This window comes from Centrocercus urophasianus, unplaced genomic scaffold (genome assembly GCF_019232065.1).
Source record: "Centrocercus urophasianus isolate 14NV4802_14NV808 unplaced genomic scaffold, USGS_Curo_1.0 seq_18, whole genome shotgun sequence".
Lineage (NCBI taxonomy): Eukaryota > Metazoa > Chordata > Aves > Galliformes > Phasianidae > Centrocercus > Centrocercus urophasianus.
In genome coordinates this window covers 6,582,043-6,602,377 of record NW_024884733.1, presented here as the reverse complement: position 1 = coordinate 6,602,377, position 20,335 = coordinate 6,582,043, and the positions used below count along the sequence as shown (strand labels likewise).

Genomic DNA, 20,335 nt, shown 5'->3' with positions numbered 1-20,335 from the left:
CATTAGCAGGGTGCTTCTCTGCTCATGCACGGTGCTCATGTCCTTGGGCACAGCAGCAGGGCCAGCCCATCCATCACCTCCCTTCACTTTGGGATGTCCCTGCGTGTGAGGCACCACTGCCGTGTCCTAGCCCTGCGCTCAGGTGGGCAGTGTGGCCACAGGACCATGCACTGTTCCTCCCGGGGCTGTCCTCTTCCCAGGAGGAGGTCAGGAGGACAGAAAGCTTTATGGGGATTTATCCTTTACTTAAAGCCCGGGGCTCTCCCATTATAACTCACTGCCTATTGCCCGTTCCACTGTGCCCTGCTACGTGCAGGCAGAATGTTATGCAGTGCCAGCCTTGCTGGGGAGATTAATGAGAGATAATTCCTTACACAGAGGTTTATTGAGTTCCCCGAGTACATTCACCAGCTGTGAAGTGAAACATCTGAGAACCATTCCTGCATACTAAGCGCTGCCTGGCAGCAGTGCAGGGAGGCACACAGAGACTGGTTCTGCCGGCAGGGCTCTGCTGGACATGGTGTCCGTGCCCAGAACATGCCCACAGCCCCACACCAACACGGGGGCACATTTCATAGAATGGCTTCATATGGACGGGACCAAGAACAGCGAGCTCCAACCCTCTGCTGTGGGCTGCCTGCCCCACATATGGGCTGCTCAGGGCTCCTCCAACCTGGCCTTGAATGCCTCTATGGATGGGGCACATCTGCTGGGAAGAGCAGCACATTAGATGCTGTAGCACCAGGGATGCTCACCTGGGCACGCTGCGATCCCAACTCGTCCCTCTGACTGCTCCTTGTCTTCAAGGACGAAGGCAGCAACCAGTACAGCTTGTCAGGGTCTTCTTAAATGCTTCCTGCAATGTTATGGTCATAATGTTTCCTCGGGCTGCTGTGATCAATACATATGAGACGCTGAACATGTCAAAACCACATAAAACATTTATTAAGGTGAAATTAAATGAGCACGTGTGAATCAGTAACCTAAACGGATGTTATCCTTCAAGGATGCCAGACCTGAAACCAGGCACGCGTGAAACCCCAAGGCATGCAGAGCTGTGCTTTGGGGTGGGAAGCTGTCCTCCTTCCCCACCTCTGCTTGGTGCCACCTGCTCTCACACACCGCTTCTCAGCCTTCCCCAAGGCACTGCCCACGAGCACCTGCAGGTTTCCTCTGCTCAGACCAGTGGAAAAGCTGCAAATAAAGGCTCATAAATCAATTACCCGAGTGACAGAATGTTATTAGATGCTTGGGAGTTAATTGTACAGATGCTGATTGCACGTATTTTAATGGCACCAGTAGAGATGTAATATATAATTCCATAGGTATTCCAGAATAATTTAGCAATTTAATTAATTTCTGCTAATGCCTTCTGAATCACCTGCACTCTTCCTCCTGGGGGACAGGTGGCAGAAACTTTTCTACCCAGTTAATCTACTGCAAACTCAGGGCTGTTGGCAACGAAACTGCTTTATTTATCCATGGATTTATTCCCAGCAGAGAAGCCCCCACCACAAAGTCCCCCCAAGGCAATGGGGTGCCTGAAGAGAGCTCGACAGCAACACGACCAGCTGTTCCTAAATGTGGAAAGCTGAAATGGGGCTGTGCGAAATGCTTTGGACAGATGATGATGGATTGAGAAGATGGAGGCTAAAATGAGTTGTAGATTTAGGTCAAATTCAAGGAGCACAGCCAGGAGGAAATGTGGAAGGAAAATGTAAACAGCAGCAGGCATTTTATTCCAATCTCCTCCAAATGAGATGGGTGGTTTAGAAAAAATATCTACTTCTCTGTGTTTGCAATGCCGTTTAACTGCCTGTATCCCCTTTTCCTCCCATCCCAAGCCAAAGGATCCAAGAGCTGCCTGAGCCCTTGGGACACTGCTGCAGCTGGGCAATCATTGGCTTTTGGGGACCAGGACAGAATGACACGAGATTTGGGCCACATACAAGCTGCCCTTCCCCAAGTGGCAGAAAAGAGACCACAAGAAGCCATCATTCTCAATGGGCTTTTATTGTCCCGCTGGCCCTCATTTCCCACCCCATACCCAGGGACTGAGCCCCTCATCACCACTTGGGCAGAGGAGACCTGGGAATGTCCCTGTGGTCCAACAGACAGTCTGAAGACACTCCCAGTTTTCCACTGCCTTCCCAAGCATTTCTTTCTTTTTTTTTTAATTTGAAATATTTTATTTTAAAAATATAGTAGCTGTGGAAAGCAGCCCTCTTTACAAACGCTTGATGCCAGAATGAAACGCATCATTGCCATCCTCCTCGGTGCCCACATGTGCTGGCATGGGAGGGGCCCAAGGGCAAGAGCGAAACAGAGAGACCCTTCCAAAAATAGAAATATTGTGCTGAGTCGTTTCAAGTGAATGAAATCCATAAAACACCAGCATGAGGTTGGCTCCAGCTTGGCACGTATTGCTCCTGGCAGAGCTGGGATGGGGCTGTCCTCTCTGCCACCTGCCGTGTGACCCGGGGAGATGTTATAAACAACCAACTGTAAATGTGATCATTGGGATATGAGACATCTACGGTCACAGGATTGATTGGTTCAGACACCCCACCCTCCCCCAGCTCAAACACCCATGGCCCTGTCCCCACACCATAAGAAGGTCTCCGGTAACAAAATCTTCATTCCAGACTTGGGGTCCAGGTGAGGTGCTCCAGGAGTAGGAAGGGACACTGCAACCTCAACGGCCTTTGCTTGGGAGGGGAGAGGCTGGCAGGAGGGAGAGAGAAGATTAGCTTTTTTGGGTCCTTTACAAGTTCATTTGGTTTGACTGGAGGACTCCTAGGGTTATACCTGAGATGAAGACGTCTAGGGGACACTCCATAGCTCAATTACAACGTGGTTGGTGTTTTGTGCCTAGAAGAGCCCTCACTGCTGGGATTTGTCCCTCATGCTCAACCTATGCAGCCAGAGAGAAGCAGCACCTCTCCTCCACTCAGCACAGAGTATCGGAACCAAGGCCCTGAGCCACCGCCCATCATGTGTCCAGGATCTCGCTGGTGGGTGATGGCTCATGAGGGATGCCCTGCGTGCTGTGGATGGTCTGGTTGTGGGACAGGGAGTTCTGCTGGAGCTCCAGGGCGATGGCATTCTGGGGGAACTCTTTCACCTGCCTCTTGTACTCCAGGAAGGTGCACGCCTTGGTGGCAATGGCGATTATGTTCTTGCCAATAAAGATGGTAGAAACCCTGCTGTCCTGGAACAGGACCATATTGATGGCCCGGATGAAAATGGTGACAATATTAATGGTGACCAGGCTGAGGACAGGGTAGAGCATCATTTTCTGCGGAGCGATGTGCTCCCCTTGCATGCTGATCTCGCTGAGGGACACACAAGGCAGGATCAGGAGCAGGATGTAGCAGTAGAAGAACATGAGCCCCTCCGCCCAAATTGGCAGGCCGGTCCTGTGCGGCTCCCACAGGTTGGCCTGGATGTCCAAGATGTCCAGCAGGTCGAGAGCCACCCAGAAGAGGCGTCCCCGCAAGTCCTCTTTCTTCCGAAAGGTCCGTATGTACTCCATACTGTCCAAAGCCACCAGCACCAGGTAGAGCCCCGGCACGCAGATGGAGAGCAGTAGCGTCAGAGCCTTCCTGGCCACTGTCTCCAGGTTCTTCTTGTCCGCTTTGTAGTTCTGAAAGATGAAATACAGTTTGATCTCCAGCACAAAGATGTACAGGAACCACAGGATCATGGCATAGCCCCGCTTGGCCGTCTTCACCTCCGCGCCCACCCACACCGCAACGTAGCGCAGCACGATGAGGAAGCAGATGTCCCCCACCAGCACGATGATGCAGACCCCGATCTTGCGAGGGCCCTGGTTCTGCTCCACCAGGTAGGCGTCCATGAAGGCCATGCTGGTCATGATGACGATGGTGGTCAGGCAGACATGGCGCTTGTCGGGTGGTGGCAGCACCATGGTGAGAGCCTCACGCCAGCACTAGGGGAGCAGGCCTGCCAGCAAGGTGCGAGCAGACATCAGTGTGGGCACCACGGGATGCTGTGTCCCCACTCAAGGAGCAGGCTGTGGAGGAGCAGCAGGTCAGCTGGCAGCCCCGCTCTTCAGGGCTCTGTCCTGAGCCCCTGGCCAGCCAAGCAGCCCCAGGCACCGTCCTCTGCCAGCAGTCAGGGCTCACTTAGTGTCCCTGCTCTGTGTTCCTGTTGTCACCAAACTCTCCAGCCCCATTTGGCAATACACTTGCTGGCTCCTGGCCCCAAAGCCTCTCGCAGATCCTTGGAAGCGTTGTAGGAAATGAGGCAGCAGGGAGAAGTGGGCGGTAGAGAAGGAAGAGGAGGCAGTCCTGGACTGAGGGCGTCCCTGTGCACTCACAGGGAGCCACCTCCACGCCGATCCTCATGGGGCTGTGCCATGCCTGTGTCAAACACCACAAGCTCCTGCTGCCTGTGGCTGTGCAAGTCTCGCTCCATGCCGTCTTTCTGGAAAAGATGGCAGAGAACAGGCATTAGAGACCCTCTGTGCCATGGGACAAAAGCCCCCCAGACCCCCAATGGGAGTCAGGCACCCACCCAAGCACCCTACCAGGGGCATACACCCAACACCATGGCCCGTGCATACCTTAACACTAAGTGGCTTTTTCATAATATAATAAGGGTTGGAAAAGACCTACAACATCACCTAGTCCAACCATGCCCACTATGGCCCTCAGTGCCACATCTCCATGGTTACTGAACACCTCCAGGGAAGGTGACTCCACCACCTCCCTGGGCAGCCCATTCCAGTCCATCACCACTCTTTCGGAGAAGAAATTTTTCCTAACATTCAACCTGAACCTCCCTTGGCACAACTTGAAGCCATTACTTCTCATCCTATCACCATTATCTTGGAGAAGAGAGCAACCCCACCTTGCTACAACCACCTTTCAGGTAGCGAAGAAAGAAGCCTCAGAAAGCCAAGCCTAAGAAATTTCAAGACATCAAAGCCTTGCTCTTCTGTGCATGAAGAAGCTGCATATGTTGGTGGAGCCTTTCCCAGCTGGGACAACTGGTGTGCAAAACTCATGTCTCAGGTAGGAACTGCTCAGGACCAAGGCAAGGAACCTAATGGGAAAGATGCGTGCCCATGCACACAGCTTCCCAGCATGGCAGGCACTGCACCCCAAGCAGCCCTGCATTCACCAGCACGGCACCTCGCAGGCACCGCTTGTTCATTCCGTTTGTTCCTCCTTTGGCTTTCAGGTAAAAAAAAAAAATATATAGTCACTGCTGCAACTGCTTTGAGACTTCTGCCAAGTTTTACAGGGGATTTACAGCCAAGGATGGATAATTCCAGATAAATTAGGTCTTTCAAAAGGGAATGGTGTTTTTTTTCTCTCCCCTTTCAGCATTTATTCCTTCCAAGGATTGTGGTTAGTGGAGGGCAGTGGTTCTCACACCAGCACGGGTGCTGCAAGTGCTGTGCACAAGAGCCACTGTTCTCCCCACCTCCATCCAGCCCTGCCTGTATGAAAACAGGGAGGTCTCCACACTGAGTGATGCACGACTGTCCTACCAGGAGGGGGAAGCACAAGTCCCCTCGGAGGACTATTACAACAAACAGGTGGATCTTAAACAATCATTTTAAACAGTCATTAGTTGGGAAGTCCCACTTCATAATTTTTAAATGACGTTTCGAAGCCGCTTGAGAAACGTGCTGGATAAACAAGAAAATGAGTTTGTCAGACAGCCACAAGAGCACATCGGAGGCAAATATTTGTTTAGACAAGTATTCCCAATACTTTCCTCCCAATGAATTCCTGTAAATAAATGTGGGGAGGCACCACGCAGGCCCTGTGTCCTTGGGCGTCCCCCAGCACAGAGCCCCCCCAGGGTCAGGCTGCTGCCACACACCATCCTCACTGATGCCTGCAGGCACCTCCTGAACCCAGCTCTACCTTGAAAATTAGCTTAAATTATTGAAGTGATTTGAAGCCTTTTTTTTGAATAAAAAGAGGAGTGAGTGAGGCAAAGGCACATCGCGCTTTCCAGGTAGTTAGGATGCCGCATTGCTTAAAGCTTCATTTGCACTTTAATTGCATTGATTTATTCCAGCTTTCCTGGATGTAAATCTGGAGGTGCCCTGCAGAGTTGTTGCTGCCTCCCTCCTGCCTGCAGCTCCTCCTCTCTTTGCCCAGAGCTCACCCCTTGAAGTGCCATCACATCCCCATCAGCGCATCCGGGGTCCCCCTCTGTAACTGCCATGGGATGCTCACATCCCAGAGTCACCGTGCAGCCAGCAGCCCCAGGGATCTGCATCCTCCCAGGCATCTCAAGAGCATCCTGTGCAGGAAATGAGATTGAAGAAGAATTTTTCCGGGCCCTGCCCACTAATTGTATCTGAAGGAGGAAATAGCCCTCTTGCTAATGATTACATGTAATCTGCCGTGTGGGCACAGCAAAATGGGAAGAGAGCTGCAGACTGTTCCCAGAAGAAGCAGATCAGTGAGGCTGGCAGAGGAACCAGCCCCTGCCCACAGCAGTGGGCAAATCCACGCTGCGCTGCTGCCCCTAGTGCTTGTGCCCCCCCAGGGCTGTGTCTGCTCACAGCACCCAGCTGGGTGAGGTTAGACAGACGCAGGGGAAAAAAGACCTTGCAGACATTTCAGATGCTTAAATACAGTGTTCAGAGAAAGTAAATGAGTCATTTGGACTGGAATAAAAATGTAAAAATTATAATGCTCTGCTCCAACGCTATCAAAACAATTTCCCAATAAAACATGTGGCTCCAGTAGCAGAATTGCTCAGTGTTTCCAAGGCAGGTGCACTTGTAAGACCTCATTCTGATTAGCACCAAACCCCAGACCTCACAGCGCCCAAATCCCCTCAGTACCCACAGCGTGGTGCTGCTACCATGAGAACACCCTGCCCTGGGCTGGAGAGGCAAAGCACCACACACAGGCTGTGTGATGATCAGAGAAACGGGACCCTTCCACCCACACCTGGGAGATGTGGGTGGGAGCTGCAGACAGCTCCACACTCAGCTGGTAATTCCCTGGTGATACAGCCCAAATCCAGTTGGCCACTGTGCTCCATCCACACAGTGCTTCAGTCTGCTCAGCACTACCAGCAGGCACAGACCTGAGTGCCAGCCCAAGGCAGAGCAGGGGTATCAAGAGCACACAGCTTGCAGCTGAGTTCAGTAGTTCAGGGCTGCTCTTTTGTACACGAGTCACTGCCAGGTCCTCAGATAACCTCATATTATTGATATTAGGGGAAAGAAAACCAAGATACCAGTGAGGAGCTTTTGTAGAGCTGCTTTCCCCTCTGCCTAGGCAGTGCTGGTTGGAGGCACACAGCTGTGTTGTCCCTCCCCAGGCTGCAAGGAGTGAGATGCAGAGCACTGGGCAGGCAGCCTGCTGCCGACAGCCTGCCCTCTAATTGAGAGCAATGGTTATGCTCCCAATTAACACGAGGCGGCTGCAGAACAGGAGAATCACAGAGTCATGAAGATTCAAAGAGACCTCAAAGAACACCAAGTCCAACCACCAGCCCACCCCCACTGTGCCATTAAACCACATCCCTCAGTGCCACATCTCTGCTATTCCTGAACAGCCCCAAGGGATGGTGACCCCACCACCACCCTGGGCAGACTGCATCAGTGCCCAATGACTCCTTCTGGAAAGAGGTTTATCTAAAATCCAACCTGAACCTCCACCATGCCAGATGACTTGCACAATCAAGAGAACTGTGCCTCGCTGCACACTCCGTGAATTAATTTTGGCAATAGGAGCCCAGTGTTAATTATCGATGGCAGCAGCTCCTCGCCATCAGGTTCAGCAACACAGCTCCCATGGCACGTCTTCCTGCAGACAGTGATGAATGTGGCAGTCCCAGACCAGAGCTGAGTCACTCACGGGGTGGGTAGTGACACAGAGCACCCCATGAGGCAACACTGGCATCCACAGCTCCAACTCCGCCTGGGAGATAAACACTGCACCCACCTCGATGCACTGCAAGAAACATAATGCCAGCCCCAAGGTCAGCAGGGAGACATTGCTCTTCCTCTGTTTTCAGCCTTCCTCCTACTCACCATCTAATAAATCCAATAACATCCGTCTTGCTGGTGTCTAATTCAATCCCAGCACCCAGAGAGCAGACTTCTATCACTCAGAGCTGACCGGCTATATCCTTGGCATATGAGCCCAGCCACAAGGCTCTGCAGGTAGCTCCAGGAGAGACCAATTACTTGGGATCAGCATTCACCCTCCCCATCCATTGCACACTTATAGGTTTTCCCTGGGTCATGCCTAATGGAATTATTGAGATGCTTGAACAGTGTGGTCAGAAGCAGCTGATGGCTCCCAGGCTGAGCTCCGGGCAGAGCGAGGAGCCCTGTACTCCATCTGGAGACCAGGTTCAATAAGCTGGGCTCTCACTCCTGTCCTAAAGGCAAAGGATTTCTGAGACTGTATAGCAGCCATCTGCAGGCCCAGCTCTCCAAGCACACTTTGGGATCGCCATGCTGGGTCACGTTCAACACAGTGGGAATTTGTGTTCCCAAAGCTCCCTCTCTGGCAGAGATGTTTGGATTCAGCCATTCATTTCCATAAGCCGTTGCTTTTTCAGGCTTTCTTTGGTAATAAAATTCTTCCCCCATGAAAAAAAAAAAAAAGAACTGAAAATGCATTGTTGTCAAGGGAAAGCTCTACTGAGGACAAGCAGTGGAAGGGGCTGCCCACCCAGCTGCAAGCAGCGCCCGCACCCTGGGGGATACGGCAATTTGCTGTGCGGGAGCTCACTGCCAAGGAGATGAAATATTTACGGCTCCTCGCTCCTGCTCTCTGTCTCAGGCCGCGGTGCCTGATTTGTTACAAATTTACATGCATGTTTAAAGACATCTTTCCAGCGCTCCCGAGGACAAAAGGTTTATTTCCCTGCGTAGTGCTTTGCCATCCCTTCTCCTCGGTGCCCGCGTTTGTCCCCGTCCTCAGTGCTCATTTTCCTCCTAGTAATGATGATCATTATACAAAGAAAAATGGGTCATTGACAGCGGTTGCTCCCCAAATGAAAGGCTCTGTCATTAACATTCCAAACCTGGCTTCCAGCCTCAGAAACAGCTCTGGGTATCCACACATCTCTGATGATGCAAAGCCCATTCCCCCGGTGCTGCGATCTCAGCACAGTGTTCCCAGCCTCTGGGATCACCCTCAGGGGCCCAATGGGACGCGTCCCCTTGGAAAGGCAATGCTATTTCTGTGCAAAATTGTTGTGCACACAGCTGTAAGGCAATGCTAATCTGTTTCAAAGCTTAACAGGCTGCTGAAAGATGTTATTTAGGGACGGGGAACTACTAACGCCCCACTGTGATATGGGAGGCCTAGGGGATGCTCAGAGGATGAGGGACGAAGACAGATCCAACATGGCCAATTTGGGAACTGTTTTTAGAAAGGGAAACCCAACTCAAGTTGCCAACTTGAGTTGCCTCATCTCTTTTGAGCATCTTTTTTGCATTTTATATCATAGCGTGTGTGGGAAGCTCTTGCTGCTGACCATAACCCCCTGAAGGCACTGCCATTCACTCATCACACAAGTCATTGCCAGCCCAGCCCTGCCCTGCAGCTGCCAAACACCACAGCTTCAAGCCCTGGAGCTGCAGGAATTGGAATCCAGGAGGGGGGTGGGATGTGGGGCACCTCCAGGGCAGGGCAGCATCGTCCCTCATCTCCAAGAGATAAGTTCGTTTCAGTCCAGCAGTTTGGCTGGAAATCCAATACAAATTATTTCTCTTTGCCCACCATATAATTATCTGCAGTGGGGTTTTTGAGCAAAATAAAGAACTGTGAAGAATGGCTCGGAGCCAATCTGAAATGCTTTGTTCAGCCTGAAAAAGCTGTCCTTTCTCCTGGGGGCTGTTTTACCCTTCTCCTCCTTCCACCCCTCTGCTGCTAAACCTTAGATTGACTTCAAAACAGCACAGTGCTCAGGCTTCTCAGGAAGAATAAAAATGACAAGCAGCACACCGGGTGCATGCAGCCTATGCTGCAGTCTGCTCCCCCCAAAAACACTGCCCTAGGCCCTGGCACAGTTTGTTGCCCTTCTCTGGACATGCTCCAGGGCCTCAATATTTTTCCTGTAGCGAAGATCCCAAGATTGAACGTAGCACCCAAGGTGCAGTCTCACCAGAGCTGAGAACAGAGGGACAACCAACTCCTGCAGGCTGCACTACTTCTGATACAAGCCAGGATGCCACTGGCCTTCTTGGTCAGTCACCTGGGCACACTGCTGGCTCACATTCAGTCAGATGTCAGCCAGCACCCCCAGGTCCTTTTCCACTGCACAGCTTGCCAGACAGTTTGGTTTACAGAAAAAAAAATATCCCCCTTGTGTAAATCAAACAGTGCACCACGAGAGACCAGATGCAGCTGCATGGACCTGCCACCACCAGCTTGTCCACAGTGCTTTGATCCCCTTTCCCACGGAGCACGGGCTCTTCCATCCCATGCATACATGGCTTAGCCTGCAGTCCTGCACCGAGCATTCTCAGAAGGAGGCAGAAAGAGGAAGGAGGGACAGAGCCTCTTACAAGAACCACATGCACATCTGTCCCACACCATTCCACAGAATTCACGCATCCTGGCTCCTGTTAGACAGCATCAGCAGCAGGTGAGATAATAGATGGACTGCTAGAAGTGATGATGGATGCTGACATCCCATCGAGCAGGGACCGGCACGCTGCCCACAAGCACCCAGCAGCCCACTGCACTATGCTGGCAGCTGCTGCCTCTGGCTCCACACCCCCTGTGTACACATAGAAGGAGAATGGGGTGGGTAATTTAATCTTATCCCACTAGAAGCACAGCAACAAGCAAGCCTGCTCATCCTTTGCTCTATGTTTAGCCCAAGAGTGTATTAAAAACCTGAGCTGGATGTTCACCAGCCCTGCTTAGCTAAATTGCAAAATAAGGGAAATTCTCCACCATCAACCAGGACAGATCCAGCCTCTTCCCAATCCCCCTCCACTGTAAATTCACAAATAGTGATGGATAAAGCAGTCCCTGTCCACTTATAAATAGTTTATAAAAGGTTTGCAAACTGTTTCTGGATGCTTTAATGAGTAATTAATCAATTGCTGTGGGCCCAACAGGTCACGGATTACTTACAGCCATCAATCACTGCTCATGAGCTCATCAGCATCACAAGTCCAGCAGTGCATCTTAACACATCCACAGAGAGTTAATAAATAATGAATGAACTATGCAAGTTCCTTCAATTGAGAGTTGCAGGAGGCCACCAAAGATGGCCTTCGTGGGAAGGTGAAGGAAGCACCACAAGCCAACATCTGCAAGAACCAGAGAAGTGAGCAGGGAGCACTGCCAGGAGCTGCACTGCAGCAGCACAAGGCAGTGAGGACACGGTGCTTGGCCTCCTCATGGCAGTGCTTTATTATCATTAACAGGGATTATAAAAGCAATTAAGTGTAAAAATAGGTAATGAACCACTGCCTGTTGCATCCCAAAGTTATGAAAATCCCTCATAAAATGATCACCCTAGCATAGAGTTGGACCTCAACAATTTTAAAACATAAGATGGAGAACCTTGCTTACATGTAATGTTGTAATGTTCATAAGGCATTCAGATTCATCACTGCAGGCTCTCTCGTTGTTCTTTAGGTCTCTACAAGCACAGAGGCAACCACACTCTGATGTTTTACACTGAAGACAAACAACAAGAGAACTTGAACAGAACCTGCTCGTGGCTCACCTAAGCACTTGGGGCTCCCGAGACTGGTTGTTCATGAGTGGCTTCACCACGTTGGCAATATTTTGCACAGCAATCCAAAACAAAGCTTTGCTTGCTGGCTTCTGAGCCTCGAAGATGGGCTTGGCTCATGGTTAAAACCTTGTTCTGCAGCCACGAGTGCAAGACACTTCCCACAAGCTTCCAGTGCTAGCCAAAATCCTCAGTGAAGCAACTAGCTCTATGCTACTTTTCCCAGAGCACTTGAAAAACCTGAGCACATCCTGAATCCCTCGGGGCATTCCATAGAAAGCTCTGGTTCTCCCCCAGCCTCTCTGTGGGTACAAGAACACGTGTGCAGTGTTGGGACCCCTGGCACAGTGCATCCCAAGGCTCTGCTCCCTACCAAGGTGGATCAGTGCCTGCCCAGCACTCCTGTGCTGACCTCAGCTCCGCTGGCAGCCCACCTTAGGGCCACTCTTTGGCATCCACCAGCAGCTGCTGCCCAAGGAAATAGCCTCAATTATAATGGTACTATTAATATTAATGCGTTAATATTGCAGGGCATGACGGTACCCACGCAAGAAAGAGAAGGATTGCTGGCGTGCAGAGTGCTGGCTGAGAGGGCAAGTGGGACAAAAAAAAAAATCATAAGAAGAGCGTGTACTCAAATATCTAGTTTTGTATATATATAAATATAAATACATACGCAGTTATGCTAAGCCAGGGAGACACAAAGTGGATCCGCTACAGTCCTGACATCCTAAAATTAGGTTTTATGTAAAATAAGCACTCGTTTCATGTAGGGTGGTTGGTATTAAGATTTATTTTCATCCTGACTTGTATTACTGCCTGATATGATTGGGCACAGCCCAGGGCACATGAATACGGTTGCCATTCATAACATATACACAGATTCATGACCTAGCTAGCAAGCTGAATTGCCTCGCAACCTTTTTTCCGCTGCAGAAAGCTTAATAAGCATGTGAGTCCCAGAGCAGAAGAGACTCAATGCATTTGCTGTGCAAGAAGAGCTCTTGAATGGAGTTGTAAGAGCCAGGAGCAGCTCTCACTGAGCATCTCCAACCCTCAGAGAGAGTTCAGCTCCAATAGAAGACGGGAGAGAAACAGATGGCCCCAGAGGAGGAAAAATATCACGGGGCTCTGCCAGTCCCTGTCCCCACAACCCCGTGGCCCCACATCACCCCACGTTTTCACTGAACCAGGCATGGCGTTTCCCCACAGCTTTCCACATCGACCTTCACAGCTGCCATGGTGATGAGCACCATGGAGAAGCCCATAAATATCACGGATGTGCCACACTCTGGCCCTTTTATGGGCTCTACTCTTTTCCATTTACTTATATGCAAGACATTTTACAGGACAACTCAATTAAGCCTGACAGCTGGTTGACAGAGAATTCCACCCAGCGACGGCTCACAGACATTTTGTATTAAGCATAGTGACATGATGCAGTAGACCACTACAAGCCACTGGTGGCACATTGCACTTGGCCAATTTGAAAGCTTTCATCCAACACTTCACCTGATTTCCAGTAGCGCCCCACTATCACCCAGTGCTTCCACCGTCCCAGTGTAACTCCCAGCAAGGCAGTGCATGCCCCAGAGGAAAGAAACTCCATCCCCAGAGGTCATCCCCAAGGTCAGGTTGGATGGAGCCCTGGACAGCCTGATCTGGTGGGTGGCAACCAGTCCACGGGTTGGGTGAACTTTAAGGTCCCTTCCATCCTCAGGCATTCTGCAATTCTAAGGGCATAAGGAACAACGCAACCCCCTTCCTCACAAGCAAACAATTATTGCTCTCCAGCTTCTGGCTGTACAGTCTAGCTTGCAGGCCCGGTACCTCCTTTCTGATCTTTGATTTTGAATGATCTAACAGTACTGAGGAAGGCAGGTGCCACTTAAAATCACATTCATTCACTTGAAAACCTCAGTTTCCCACAATTTTTCAAACTGAGGCAGTTTTGATCAGCTCCAGTTTGATGTTGAGCTGACATCTGAACCTGGTCTAGAAGGTAATGAACATCAATGAGTCCCCATAACGTCAGCTATGCCACCAGAGCTCAATGCATGTTTGACCTCAGATTTGTAAGTCCAGAGCCCAGAGTAATAGTGCCAGCTCTTCCCTTTCTTTCATCATTTTCTCCTTTGATGGCTGCTCCATTTCCCTTTGCTATTTCTTTTCCCTGAATAGCTTTATTTTGCCTATACCAAAGGCTGCCTCACTGCTTCGCCAAGCTCTTCTGCAACTACAAATCCTGCACCAGCTCTGAGCAGAAAGATGAGCTCAGAGTAATGCTGCTCTCTCCTCATGACTTTGAGGCACAGTCAGCGTGGGGCTTTGGGGGTCACCACCACAGCCCCTTGCACAGGGGATGGGGACTCACCACCCTGTGCAGCATGTCTCATGGGTGCCCTATTCAGAAGAATTCCAGCAAGACTCATCTGGGAGCTGGATATTTTGCAAAGGGATTAAAACAAAGCTTTAAAACAAACCAGGAGCCAGAGAGCCTGCAAATAAATGAACTGCATGGAAGCTGCCCAGGAAAAGGCTCTGGTGTAGCAATAAAAATCTTTGTTAGCACAACTGAGTATGGTGGCAGCAGGCTTGCAAGCCCAAGAGCAGGCATGCAGCCTCACAGCGCAGAAAGGGGGAAAGAGCAGGCAGATGGGATCTTGCTCACAGAGGGAGAGGCAGCAGGAGCATAAATCCAGCTCCGAAGGAGAATCAAAGTGCTGCGGCCCACAGCAGGGATCAGCTGCTTAGATGGAGGATTCACCTAGCCTTGGTGTAAGAGGGGGCTCCCACACCACCAGCAGATCAGCAGGGGTGCTTTTAGTGTACGCAAGTCCAGAGAGTGCACCCAGCTGTCCACACTTCAATAACGCAGGAACTCACAATCTTTAATAATAAAGTTGCTATCAGTCTACACTTGAAGCTCACAATGCTAATGAAGGGCAAGGGCTGGAGGGAGGTGTGGAAAAGCTCACATAAATCTGCTGCTGCTGCAAAAATTAACCTGCAGGAAAGCAGGATGCCAGCCCAGGGCAGGGCAGGCTGAGCTGCTTGCTAATTGCCACAGGCTCTAGGAGCCTCCTGCTTGTTCTCTATAACAGCACTGTGCGTGAAAGTGGGCTCAGTGCAACACTGCTCTCTCCCCATGAATTCAAGGCACAGTCTGCAATGGGCTGTAGGAGCCACTACCAAAGCCCTTTACAAACTGCCTCAGTCCCATCCTCTGTTTGCAGCCAGATTTTTATATTCTATATTTATTTCCTGAGGGCCTTCATTTGGGCTCATCATCCCCAAAGGGATCGATAGGACTGCAGCTGCTGCCCCAGTATCTGCAGCCAACTCACCGAGAGGCAGCGGGGCTGTGGGATGGAGGTAGGACTGGCAGCCAGGACTGCAGGCAGGCAGGAATGTGGGCAGGCAGCCCAGCTCCTGCGGGAGCCAAGGGATCATAGGGGCCACCTTCAGAGTCAGCACAGTGCCTTTGGAGCCACCTCGACCCATCCCAGTGCCCAGAGCCAGGCCTGACCCTCAAACACATCCCACCTTGATATGCTCCCTAGGCTCCAACAAAGCCCTGGGGGAGAACAAGCACTGCCCTCTGTCAGGGGCATTTCATACAGTGATGGATTCTGCATCTCGTTATTAACCTCTTACAAAAGCTCGGCGCTATCTTCCATAGAAGCAATATTAGGTTAAGCAGCTGTTGATAACTTATCTCCCATTATCAGCAACTTCATTCAAGGCCCATATTTACTCACATACTGGAGACGTTGCTGTATTCCCAATAGCATTCTTTATGGAATCAGATGAGAACAGCTTTTAGTATATCCTCAGTGCTTCAGAGGCCCATATTACCCAGGCACATTCCCATGCCATGCAGGAGAAGCCCTAGTTGCATTGCTGGCACAGGACAGCCCCAGACATTGGAGGGTTCTGTTCCATGCACAGAGAGAATTCAAAGAAATCACCACAGCAAAGCAAGCTGAAAGTGAGCATCAAGCCCTATAGCAACTGATAGCAATCAGGTAATCAGCTATTTAAAACAGCTGTGACTCATTCATTAGTGCACTTGGAAGTGCTAACAGGCATGCCCTTAAAATCAAGTAGGGCAGCTAACTGCCTTTCTATGCTCCTTTTTCTTTTTTTTCTTCCTTTGGTCTGTCTGTCAAGCACCACCTGCACACCTCATAATTTTTCTGCTATATCTCAAAGTGGACAAACGCTGGTTTTATTTCTAACTTTGCAGTTATTCTCCCTGACTTTCAATAGCAAACCAATGACGGGGCCACCAGCACGCTCCTCACGTGCCATCAAGTCACGCAAGCCACACTGCTCTTGCATTTATACAGATTGGTGGCTTGCACTTGGCTCCAGCCATCAGCCCAGCGCCCTGTGGAGCCCTGTGATTATGCTCCATCCCCGTGCAGGCTGGGCAGAACCCCATCACCAGCATGGGATGAGCCATGGTACGCTCCTGCTGTGGCCAGCAGCATGTCATCAGCTTCCTTTGAGGTGCTTTGCCAAGGAGCCTCACCTCTTCTTTATGCCTTTTTCTGCTATCATGACAGTGCTGCAGAGCCTTAAGCACAGACCAAGACCCCACTGTGCTGCATGTGGTGGAAGCAAAGATCAGAGAGAATCTGCATCTTAAGAAATGAGATCCCTGCAGCCTCGCTTCTCCCTGCACCATTTGCCAAGTGTGGAAGTCCTGCAGCTCAAGCACAGCACGGAGACACGAAGCACAGTGTTTGGCTCTCAATATCCCTCAGCACAGTGGCACAGGCTGCCCTGACCCTAGCCCTGCCTGCAGGTGGGAGCAGGGCCAGCACAACCCTTCCAGCTCTATGCACTGTGATGACAAATGGCACCTCGGTGGCCCCCGTGCTGCTGTGTTGTGCCGCTGCAGCTTTGGAGTCGTTGAACTGAACCCTGATCTGTAAGCAAGTGACAGCCCCAGGAACAGCCAAGGGCTGCCGAGAGACCACAGTTAATGTTCAGCCTGTGCCACAAGCAGTGGGGACATTGTAAGCACATCCCCTGACTCAGTGCCCAGCTGTGGTGAGCTTACAGCCCTCAGCATTGTCACATCCATCACCAGGAATCTCCCAGTTCCCTGGAAATGCAGCGACAAGCTCTCCAGGGCTGGTTTCAGCAGTTTTATTCCTAGGTAACAGCCCTCTCCATCCTTTATAGCTTTGTCTAGACACACAGTGAGCAAATGCTATAACCACCAATTGGAAGAGCTCTGCTACCCCCCTGTTCCTGCATTTCGCATCTGTGTGCTGGGCACATGGGGCATTCAGTACCAGATAGCTGGCTGTGCCCCATCCCTGGAGGTGCTGGAAGGGCCCTGGGCACTCAGATGTGGTGGGGGGCTGCCAGCCAACAGTAGGGGTTGGAACTCAGAGCCTTCCAACCCAATCACTCTGCAACTCCACAACTCTAAGCCTTGCAGGGCTGCAGCCTTGGTACCTGGACGTGCTCATAGTGGCCCAGCTGCCAGGAGGAGTGGTGATTCCATCTCCTGATGCAGCTTGTTGTCAATTGTTTTGCAGTTCCTGTGTATATTCATGTGCTGCACAGCATTCAGAGTGCTTTGAGATGAAAGGTGCTTTCACCAGCACTTGTTTCCTATTATAGGCCCTGGTTTGACACTCCCCCACCCTCTCATCTAACTTTCCATACAAAGCACTTCTCACTTTTTCATCTTTGTTCTATGAGCCCTCACCAGGAGAAAAAATAAAAAGGAAGAAAACATATTTATTTCCTTTTGGAGAGCCTGAGATTAATCAGACCCAGTGGTGTGGGGAGGCTCTATTAGAGGTGATTCCTTAACAAAGAAGCATGCACCAACTCTGCATTCTCCATTCCTTAAAAAAGGCTGGTGCCTGAGGAAAGACAGCCTTTGGTTTGTGCTGTTAACAAGCCCAGTGAATGTTTTAATTAAGTTGGATGGGAATTTGCAGAGTTATTTGATATGAAGATGTGAGCCTATAAGAGCCGCCTTTGATGCTTGAGTTGTGTGATAAACACTGGGTGAGTCCTGCAGGGCTGTAGTCCTTCAGCACTGCCAACAGCTGCTGCTGGAGCACACCGAGCCCCACTCCATGCTTCCCACTGCTAGGAGGGGGCCAAGGGGAAACGCACACCTGGCTGGGGCGATGCTGCCCTCTGCACTCCCTGGACACGGACATCCCACCCCAAGTGCTGGAGCACACCTGTCAGGAGTGCCCCAGTGCTGTGGGATGGCTCGGCTGCGCCCTGCAGCTCCACGAGACAGGCAGGGAAAACCAACTGTGGGAAATGCAAATGCCTTCCGCCGGGATGCTGCAGGGAGAGATGAAAGCCAACTCCATTTGCATTAGTTCCGTAACTCTGGATGTTTTCCCTTTCCCGTTTAGACTGGAATTCACATACACACACACACACACACACTTCTGCCACAGAGCTACCCAGCTGCCAGCTGCTCCTCCCGGGAGTTCTGCAGAAATCCCCACTCCCAACACAGAGCTCAGCGAGCCCACGGTCGTGCCGTGTTCCATCCACAGCCCCTGTGCAGCCTTGCAGGGGGTTGGCAAAGAGCAAAGCAGCGACGCCGTGGCCCACAGGCACAGGGGCTGCGCTTTGCGTGGCACGCAGCAAAACGTCGGCAGCAATCAGTCAGCTTGTTAAGGCAGAGAAACAGCGAGAGGAAAACATTTGCTCCCTGGGTCTGCGTGGGAAATGATGCAGCAGTGCTCCCCCAGGTGGGTGCGGGCTGCACGCTGCTCTCCTGGGGACACCCCATCTCTGCCAGGGCTGCGTCTTCCTGGGTCCCCTCTGTGCTCCTCCATCAAATAGGAGGTGCTGCAGCCAAAGGAAGGCACAGACTGTTACATACGTGCTGCCTTCAGAGCTACAGAGGTAAGCGGGACAGGGCTTGGGCTCCTAGCCCTGCTGCTGTCTCAGCCGGAGGTGATTTTCTACAAAACCTGGCTCAAGCAGGCAGCCTTCATTCCGACAGCAAACACTTTGCATTGGGAAGCACGGAAATACGTTCAGCCCATTCTACAATTGGTTGCAGCAAAACCTGTAGAGAAACCTCAACTCCCGCTTATTCCATTCTCCATCAGCAACAGCCAGGAGAGAATTTCTGGGGGAGGATTTTGCACGCAGCGATGAGCATCTTGAATTCCTGCAGATAACACCGGGCACCCTCCACACCCACCGAATACCCAAAGGACAGAGAACGTGCCACCTGCAGGGGTGGCTTTGGGGAGGGGGGCACAGCATCCCCCCCCACACACACATACACAGTGCTGAGCTGTGCAGCACAGGGGGTTCAGGCAGACACAGAGGGGCTGGCACTGGCAGTGGGCACAACGGTGGGCTCAGGAGCATCTGACAGCTCCCAAGGATATCTCAGAGTCCTCCTCACATAACGCCAAAGGTGCTGCCAGGATTTTGCACTGCCTGGACACAAGACACAGCCTCATGGACACTATGGAGAACATAGAAATTTTAGCTCCTCCTGAATATGTTCCTCCCTCTTCTCCCACGGTCTGAAGGGGTTCTGGCTCCTCTCTGCCCATACAACACTGCACACGGCTAAAGAGGCATACCCACTGCGGGACATACAAGCCCTGGTGCCATCTGCCCTATGGCAAGTGTGACAATGGTACATCCATCATAAGGATGCTGGATCCCAACCTCCTTCAGACAAGCAGCAGTCAATGGGATCCCCAGGTGATGTGCCAGGCTCATCACAACCTCCACACGGCTCCAGAAGAGCTGTAGACCTATGCTCTGTTCCCACACAAAGTCACAGCTCAGCTGCACAGCCTGGCTGCCTGATGGAGGGTGACAGCCTGCTGCCAAGTAGGGAGCAGGGGGGACTGCACATGGGGATCCAGCGGTGCCCGAGTGAATGTACCCAGGAGAAGCAGATGCACAGCCCAAGCACCTGCTCCTGGGGGTTGGCTTGGGCAGAGGAAGGCGGCAGCAAACAGCCCCTCAGGGAAGCACTGAACCCAAGGCTGTGCCGCTCTCCCAGCCTCGCTTTCTCGGCCATACAGGAAAGGATTCCCAACACAGGGACCCGGAGCATCCTTCCCAGCCAGGACAGCATCCCTCCCTGTTCCAACTGCTAAAAGAGCTGGAAGGAGTCCGAATTCTCCGGAGAGGGCAGGGATGGAGCATGCCGCATCCCCCGGCTGGGGCCTATCGGAAAACATTCGCTCCGTGGGGCGAAACGCCCCAAGCAGCTCCGGACATGCCCTCGGGGGCACCGTGCTCTCGCAGCGCCCTGGGCTGAAGGCAGCTCCGCGGACCTAAGTTTGCTCCAAAAGCACCGGAGGCTTCTGCCTCCCTGCTCCTGCTACTCAGCCTGCTTCATCCAGAGCCCACGCCTGGAGGCGAGGGGAAGGCTGCGGGAGACAACGGGGGAAGACCCATCGTCGCAGCACCCGGTGTCGGCGGGGATGCCCGGAGCCGCGCCGAACCGCGGAGCCACCCGTTGCGGTGCCTTACCTGCGGGCAGCCTGCTGTCCGCGCAAATCCGGCTGCGGCTCAGGGCGGGCGGGCGGCTGCCCCCGCTCCTCCCGGGGGCCGCTCAGCCCCGCCGCCGCCCGGGGGC

General features: G+C 51.9%; 1 protein-coding gene across 2 annotated transcripts; it reads right to left on the bottom strand.

Moving 5' to 3' along the window:
* Window positions 1-918: 918 nt before the first annotated feature.
* On the bottom strand, window positions 919-20,304 carry TMEM121 (transmembrane protein 121). 2 transcript variants are annotated; one of them, XM_042819671.1, is made up of 3 exons: window positions 20,230-20,267; window positions 6,151-6,288; window positions 919-4,449 (listed from the first exon to the last, which is right to left on the bottom strand). In XM_042819671.1, exon 3 carries the CDS (start codon window positions 3,929-3,931, stop codon window positions 2,993-2,995), a length of 939 nt encoding a protein of 312 aa, XP_042675605.1. In that variant the 5' UTR covers window positions 3,932-4,449; window positions 6,151-6,288; window positions 20,230-20,267; the 3' UTR covers window positions 919-2,992. The 2 variants fall into 2 exon arrangements, with proteins under 2 accessions (XP_042675605.1, XP_042675604.1); XM_042819670.1 differs by lacking the exon at window positions 6,151-6,288 and having other exon boundaries at window positions 20,230-20,304.
* Window positions 20,305-20,335: the final 31 nt, after the last annotated feature.